Raw genomic sequence first — 8,597 nt, 5'->3', positions numbered from 1 at the left:
AGTTGTGAGCCAAAACATAACTCAGAAAGGTAAGATGACCTGGAAGGTAGCAGAAAAGTAAATGTCTAGCAACTCTAAATCAGAAAAGCCACTTTTTCCTAAGTGAGACCTTTCAAAACCATGAAACAGAAATACAAAAATCTTCAAAACATGATTTTAATAGCAGTCACCACCTAACTAATCCGTTTAACCATAAAATCAATGGCCAGTTAATTCTGCCCAAGTGTTCACCCATTCAGTATATCTCATGTAGTTTATTTTCTGATTTATACAGTAAATGAGACTTACCTGTGAATCTGATCTTGTCTGCTAGATCTGACAGGTGCTAATCCATCTATTTCATCAAAGAAAATTATTGAAGGGCGAAGTGAGTAAGCCTGTCACATAAATGGTAATAGTAAGATTTAATATTTTTCAAACTTTGTAGCACTTATTTAAAACAGATAAATTTGCAAGTTTGAAAAAAATATATAGCTACCTGATCAAACAACAACCGAAGCTGCCGTTCTGACTCTCCCACCCATTTACTCAAACAGTCAGCACCTTTCCTCATAAAGAAAGAAACTCTTCTATCTCCTATGCTGCATTCATTGGCAAGTGCTCTAGCAACGAGAGTCTTTCCTGTGCCGGGTGGGCCATAAAATAAGCAGCCTCTGTAATAACAAAAACAAAACCTTACAGACAAATGCTGAGAAATGCTACACCATGTACAACTCCGAGCAAGGTTAGGTGTTTACCTCATTTATTTTACTAAGTACACTGCATTGAACTAGCCCCATTTAAGAACAGTTTTTCAAAATAAAATCAAGTTAACACAATAATGGCAAATGTTTATTTTATACTTTAACAGCAATACCCAGTTATGCGATTAAAATATGGAAACAAAAAACATTTTGTACACTGACAAAAAAATACTTTCAAACCAAACCAAGGTGGACAGCAGCATTCAATAATGAAAAAAAAGATACTGAACCATGATAATGAGCATCTAAAACTGAATCCCATATATTTAAGATTTGGATGTGTGAAACACTCGTGCATTTCTTGAGGAACACACTCAGCAAGCAATTATTCTCTAACCTTAGACTTTCTCAGACCTAACAGTCCTGCAGCCAGTTTTTTAAAGCAGTTATTGAGATATTCCTGCACCAAGGTAATGACATCTTTACACCACTGACTGCTCCTGCATCAGTTCACGTCTCAAGTACAGGGCTTTACCCAGTGTTGTATTTGTTTTTCATTTACTGAACAGATGAATAAGCTGATCAGAAATTCCCTTTCAAACACAACTAAGAACATTTTAATTCTCTTTGTTAACTGGGCAAACAAAATGGTCCTAAATACCTGACCGATTTAGGCATGACCAAGGTCAAATGGCAGCAACAAAGTAGTACATACATGAACAAATGATTTAAGTACATAGTGGAGAAGTAGACAATTAGCTCAACATTTATTTTACCTCAAGTAAAAAGCAGTACCATAAAACTGATAATATAAATATCCAAGATACATGCACGCTGTATATGACAAATGTTAGGTGAACATGCAGCTGAACTTATGTTTACCAGACAGTTGAACATAATCACAAAGTTAATGATTTTTCAGGCTAGATGAGTAAAACAAGACTTGTATTTTACAAAATATTTGTCAGGAAAGTTGTGGTATGTGTTCATAAACTTTGAAGTCAATGAAGCAAAGGATATTAAATATTGTACTTGTGTAATTTCTTTAGATATTTGCAGCAGTATTTAAAAAGTTTCCTAAGGGTCAACTTTAAGTTGAGGCTTGAATGTAAGATGGTCAAGAATTATTCTAATGTTGTGGAAGATGGTATCCCAGCTGGCAGGAGCTATTTTGGCAAAGACTCATTCTGTAATACAGGCCTGCTTATGGAGCATGTAAGTGGATGGGGTTGGGGGGCCAAGAAGATTGTATTAATAAATTTATGGCAATACCAACTTCTTATTAAAGAGCAATAAATCAAGTAGAAATGTGACTTCAGCAGTTACAACTAGCCACTTAACATCAGACAGTGTTAAATTACTGATTATCTCTATTGTCTTCTAATGGATGAATAGCATTTTATTTTGTGCAACCTGAAATGAAGTAGTGCTTTATACTGAGCTTAAAGAGAACTGGGAGGGAATATTTAGTTCCACTGTAAAGACATTGGCATATATTGCTATTCTTGAGTCTATGTAGCAGGTGAAATATAAAGAGTGGGTTATCAGCAGACTGCCATTTTCAGTTCTTCCACTGAAAAACTCAAAGGTTAACATCAAAGTAACAATGCAGTCACGAAACATCTGCAGCAAAACCTCAACATAACATATACAACGCATCAGTGAGAGGTCACTGTTTCAGTAATCTTAAAACCTAACAGGAAGAGTGGGAGAAAATCAACAGCCTAGTAAGTAGCATTTTGTAATGAAGTCTGCACTTGTAGAGAGTCACACACACACACCACCCAAGCTGAAATATTTCTAAAACAACTTTAATGGCATGTGCCTTTGCAGTCCTTACCACATTTTTGTTGTATATCAAAACAAACATGTAAGTAGTCAAATACTTTGGCAAAGTCTGCTTGGCCACAGCAAGAAACTGGTTTCTTTCATGAAAGAGAAAGTAACTTGACAGTCTTCCTACAGCCTTTGTTTCTCCTTACTTGTTACACATCCAGGCTATGCAATTACTGTTTCTCCTTACTCATTCCCTTTGAGGAAGAAAAGTAGTGGCTGAATAAACTTTTATTTATTTATTTTGTGTGTGTGTGTGTGTGTGTGTGTGTGTGTGTGTGTGTGTGTGTGTGTGTGTGTGTGTGTGCGTGTGTGCGCGTGTGCATGTGTGCGTGTGTGCGCGCGCCAAAATCATTTGACATACAAGAGACAAATTTGTTAAAACAATCTCAGAAATGTAGTACTTAGTTTAGTGAATGGTGCAAATGTGACACGCACGCTCCTACCATAAGAAACACTATCCTCCTTGGACAAAAAGAAAACATGCCACCAAACTGGCAAGATTCACATTAGGGCACTGTGGGATTACATGTGGCTGCGGCGCTGCAAGAAGACAACAAACCAAGAATGGACACTAAACGTGCAAGGTTCAAGCTCTTTTCCCAGACATTCATCAAGCAGGACACTGGAAAAGGTCTTCCATTGATAGGCTGCACAGCTCAATAAGTGTTGCAATGATTTGAAAAAGTGTAGCAAACAGAACATAGGGATGAACTGAATAAGAGTTACTAGATCAGAAAAAGGCTAGACACAAAAGTTCATCCCTCAGAGAAAATGCCTTAATGAGAGTAAATGAAATATTTAAGCAACAGCAAAGAATAAGATTCTCGAGTCTACAGGGTTAGCATAATGGTGAAGGTGCTTCTCTCAAAGATGCAAGGTACAGGATTCAATTCTCTCCTTTGGTCACTGTCGAATTATTGGTTAGGCATGTAGCAGTCTGCATATGGATTATCTGGTACTTACCTGAGAACTTTTAGCACTGCTAAAGGCTGACATAACTCAGTGTGTGAAGTGAGGTCAGGTGGAGCAGAGAGACTAAGTCACTTGACCATAAAATGTCTGGACTGGATTGATCAGGAAAAATCAAAAAAAGAATGAGGAGAACCTCTATCAGTAAAACAATGCAGGAGGAAAAGAAGGAAAGTCTAACAGCAATTTGGTTACGTGAGACTACAAGGACAGTGAATGAAGCAGAATAAATGCAATAATCCCCAGGCTCAAAACAATTTAACAAATATGATGCAAGCACATGCATGGGGATGAATAAATGTTACCTCACAAGTTACCCTGTACTTAAAGGAAATACCCATTGAAAATATTAAAGCAGTACAACTTGAAGTGAATCTTGGTCTGAAGATGACTGCAGGTATGGTCCCTTTAATGATGTGGGAAGACAAAGTGTCGGTAAAGTGGAAAGGGGTAGGAGAGTGGGATTAGGTGGTATGCTGGTCAGAAAGCTGTAGATGTGAGGCACTATACTCTGTGCCAAAGGATCTTAAATAAATGCAGAGACAAAGTTGAGTATTAATGACAGCTAAGAAGCTATTAAAGTTGAATTATGTAACTTAAGGCCATTCCAATCCATCCTCAACCTCCTTTTTTCTCCTATTTTGCACATGGGGTCGGGGTGTCACTTCAACAGAGACAATCATCTCAAGCCAAGATTTACACCGCAGGGTGGCTAGCCCTGCTGTGGTAGTTCATCCGTGCTACTCACTCACACTCACAAATGCACCTACGGCCAATTTAGTGCATCCAATTCACCTACTGCACGTCTTTGGAATGTGGGAGAAAACCAGAGTACCTGTAGGAAACCCATGTGACTGCAGGGAAGACATGCTGACTCTGCAGAGAAGGGCATGCCAGCCAAGAATCGAACCGGAGAACCTCTTGCTGTGAAGCAACAATGCTTACTGCTGCACCACCGTGGCCACCCTAGGGCTGTTTCATGTTTCCTAAACAATTAGCATTGTTTGGGGGGGGGGGGGGGGATTAGGTATAAAATCCAAAGGAAAAGCAGGAAGGCATAATGGCCTACCAAGCAGGCAGTTTAAAGAAATCCAAGAAAAGTTTTATGTGGTTGGTTTAAGCAGCCTGACCAAAGACAGAACTGACAGAGAAAATAAAATGAAACTGGTAAACGTAAGACTATACTAGGTTTGGAAAGGAAAGAAAAAGTTGGCTTTTTGGACTATGTCAAAATTAAGATGGTAAATGGGACAGAACTTATTCAACAACCATTAAGCAGTGAATTGTGTAAAAGACAAGAGCTGCTTGAGATTAAAATCAAGTATGAAAATCCCTAGTCTGACCCTGATTGTCTTGTACATTGAGTTAAGAAACTGAGACTGAAAGTTGCAGGATGGCTAGTTTTTGAATAGCAGGATTAGCTGACAGTAACATTGGATACTTAATATGGATGGAATCAATGGTGTAAAAAAATAATTAAATTTATGTACCTACCATAACACTAGATTTGTGCTGTCTTCCACTGTTCAGTTCAGTGTATGGGTTATCGGATCCAACCTCTGTACCGCTTTCTAGCTCTTGGATCCATGGCTGTGGTTCAACTACCCATAATCCTCCTCTTGTTCCTACAATACCTAGATCAAGATTGCCAGCTAGTACCAAACACTTGCTCAAGGCTGAAAATATGACAAGGCCCTAGACAGCTCCATTCCATCAGTATAAGGGACAGAGGCAGGGAGGTGGAGTCAGATGAAAGATAACACATATGTAAGCATTATGGTAAGTACAAAAAAAACATTCCTATCCGAAGCAGTCTATTCCATTCGACTCAACATATGGGACATATTTGCCTGCTACTAGCTCTCCAGAGATGTCTTATGGAATGATATTCTGAAAAATGGTGGGGTCGAAGAATGTATATGATCTAGAATGCATGTCTAGCTTATACAGAAATACAAAGATATGAACATTAGACCAAGTAGCTACAGCACAAATCTCATCTATGGGAACTCTAGCAAAATAAGCAATGGAGGCTGCCACTGCTTAAGATGACTGAGCTTTAGTTTGGGTAGAAGAAAATATAAATCAGAGAGCCACCTGTAGACTGCGACTTTAGAGACACCTTCTCCCAACTTGGTTTTAAAGGAGGAGACAGTTCATCAATTTTCCTACTTTCTTGGTATGAAGCATGTAAAAGGTCAGTTGATGGTGACCATCTGTAAAATTCAGAAAGAAAACAGGAAGGTTAAATGTCTGGTTAAGTGACGCTTGAGGCCCCTTTGGAAGAAAATTTGTGTTAGTTCAAAGGGACACTTTCTCTCTTCAGAATGAAAGTTATGAACTCCCCATAATGTTCCGAGTTGTTGCTTTTCATTTGGTCTTCAACCAGTGGGTTTGGATTCAATGTTGGATCTGACTGGGCTGAATACTACAGCTCTAGGATCTGAAAAATAAGAGCTCTTCTCCTACCCATAATGCCCTGTTCCCCTTCATCTCTCAAGTTGAGTTTGGTGCTCACAAGGCAAGTGTGCAATATGTCCGTGTATACATACATATATATATATATATATATATATATATATATATACATACATACACATATAGACACACACACACACACACACACACAAGAAAGCACATGTCCCTGAAGAAAAAAGGAACAAGGATACATTAGGAGCTCAACAAGGATACAGTAGTGACCAAAAGCAACATATGCCAGATCTCCAGAAAGAAAAAAACGTGGAAGGGGAAAGGTTGGAGACCAAATGAAAAAGAAAACTCAGATGGAACGTTATGGTGAGTATATAACTTTTTAACTGAAGTTGTTTGCATTTGGTCTTCAACCACTAGGACAGAGTCCCCAGCTACATAAATCTTGAGAGGCCCTTAAGGAAGGATATTCCGGAGCACAGCAGAACCACAGGTGGCCCTGTTCCTGGAAATGTCCAATTTGTAGTGAGATATAAAGGTACACGAGTGTGACCAAGTGGCTGCAGAACAAATATCAATGGGCACTCTAGACCAGAAGGCAACAGAGGCAGATACTGGCCTAGTGGAATAAGCTTTGATGGCTAGCAGTCAAGGAATCCCTTTATTAGAGCAAACCACAGAAATACAGCTTGTAATCCAATTTGCCAGATGACTTTGAAAGCTGTTTTCCCAAATTTAGTCTTGGAACATGAAACAAAAGGCTGGTCAGACTTTCTGAAGTGTTTAGTCCTAGCCAAATAAAAACAATTGTCTATACACGTCCAGCATAAGGAGTTTGTATTCTCCTCTGTTTTGGAAATTCGGGAAGAAAACCGATGATCGACTACCTGATTAATATTAGCTTCAGAAGCAACCACAGACAGGAAATGAGGTTTTCTGATCAACATAACTGTGAAAGACCAAATAGAGTTGTTTGACAGATAGCATTTGAAGTTCAGACATTCTTTAGCTGAAGTGATGGCCACTAAAAAAGCAATCCAAGTATGGACTAGAGTATATCTCAGTGACTGCCCCTGAGGAGGGATTAGGGCAAAAAAATTCACTCCATTTGGAGATGGAAGGAGTTACAAAGAGATCGCAGCAAGGCTGACCCCATTTTTGAAAGATCAAGTCTGCCACTGCTTGATTCAAAGAACACTAGTGTGGCATCAGAATGGCCCTGATGAGCCTGTTTGCAACAGTGTTAGACTTCCAGAACGTCCTAGATGTCAGAATGTGTGTTACCACTAGAAAGTAGCTGAAGGAAATCGCCACTGCCACAACCTCATGCCCTCTCGACATAAGGGATAAGACTTGGACCCTCCCTGTTTGCTGATGTACCAAACGCACATCTGTCTGAATTGCAAAGGTCCCTTAAGGGAGAGAGGTATGAACGGCTTGCAACGCTAGGAGCACCACTCATATCTCCAGGACATTTATATGCAAATTGGTCTCTAAGGGGAACCAGGTGCCTTGGACTGTCTGACCCAGAATATATCCCCTCACCCGAGCTGGGAGTCGTCCGTGGTCACCTTGGCTTTGGGGGAGGAAGCATAAAGGGTCGACCTTGTTCTAGACCCTACGATTGAAGCCACCAAAGAAGAGATTCCTTGCATACTCAAGATAGTCTGATCAGATGGTTTAGAGGATAAGAAAGGAGGGACCAGTAAATACTAGGGCCCACTGAAGAACTCTCATGTGGAGACGAGCCATAGGAAAAAAGTTATGTACTCACCATAACATTCGATCTGCATTGCTGTTCATTTGTCTTCCACCTGTGAGTATAAGCACAATCGGTACCGACCCGGCCATATCCAAGCTATGGTGCCGAAACTGAACTCCTCCCATACTCACAATGCCCCTCACTACCTCAGATAGAGTTTGCCTGACTAATAGATTACTGACCCAAACCCCTAGAAACACGGTGACAGTGAACAACCTCTGGAAGAGGAGGTAAGAGAGAGAACAGCAGGCCTCCTCTGCCAGACCAAGTACTCATGGAAAGGGGAAGGAGGAAGGGAAGGTTGAAGACAAATGAACAATGCAGATGGAACATTATGGTGAGTATACAACTTCTTTACCTGACATTTTTGCCTTCATTTGATCTTCAACCTGTGGGACAGAGTCCACAGCTACTTGAGCCCTGGATGGCCCTAAGGAAGGATGTTTCAGAGCATGGTGGAACCAAAGGAAGCTCTGGTCCTAGATGAAATATACAATCTGTAATGGGATATGAAGGTGTGAGAACTAGCCCATGCAGATGCAGCGCATCTCTCATCAACTGGTACCTTGGAAGAAAAGGCTGATGAAGTAGACAGCCCTGGTGGAGTGTGCCTTCACTGTAGAAGAAAGAGGAACACCATGCATCTTATAAATAAAGTGATGCACTTTGCAATCCTTTTGGCAATGGTTACCTTAGAAATGGGTGATCCCAATCTGGACTTAGAATATGATACAAACAGCTGACTGGACTTCCTGAAAGATTTGACTCTCTAGATAGAAGCGGAGGTTGCCTGTGTACATCAAGCATGTGTAATTGATACTCCCATTTATTCTGAAACTAAGGGAAGACCACAGGATGAACGACCTGATTAAAATTCTTCTCTGAGGCAACCTTCGGCCTGAAGGAAGGATTCGGCC

General features: G+C 40.2%; 1 protein-coding gene across 1 annotated transcript in view; it reads right to left on the bottom strand.

Moving 5' to 3' along the window:
- ATAD2 (ATPase family AAA domain containing 2) overlaps positions 1-8,597 on the bottom strand; it is a 1,885,102-nt gene that overhangs the window by 946,150 nt on the left and 930,355 nt on the right. Inside the window, exons 10-11 of the mRNA XM_044066177.1 lie at positions 479-653; positions 289-377 (exon numbers count right to left, since the gene is read on the bottom strand). Coding sequence (XP_043922112.1) covers positions 289-377; positions 479-653 — 264 coding nt within the window. The remainder of the gene's footprint in view (positions 1-288; positions 378-478; positions 654-8,597) is intronic.

The sequence above is a fragment of the Protopterus annectens genome, chromosome 3.part1 (assembly GCF_019279795.1).
Source record: "Protopterus annectens isolate FY-2018-M chromosome 3.part1, PAN1.0, whole genome shotgun sequence".
NCBI lineage: Eukaryota > Metazoa > Chordata > Ceratodontiformes > Protopteridae > Protopterus > Protopterus annectens.
This window is presented reverse-complemented; position numbering and strand designations above follow the sequence as displayed.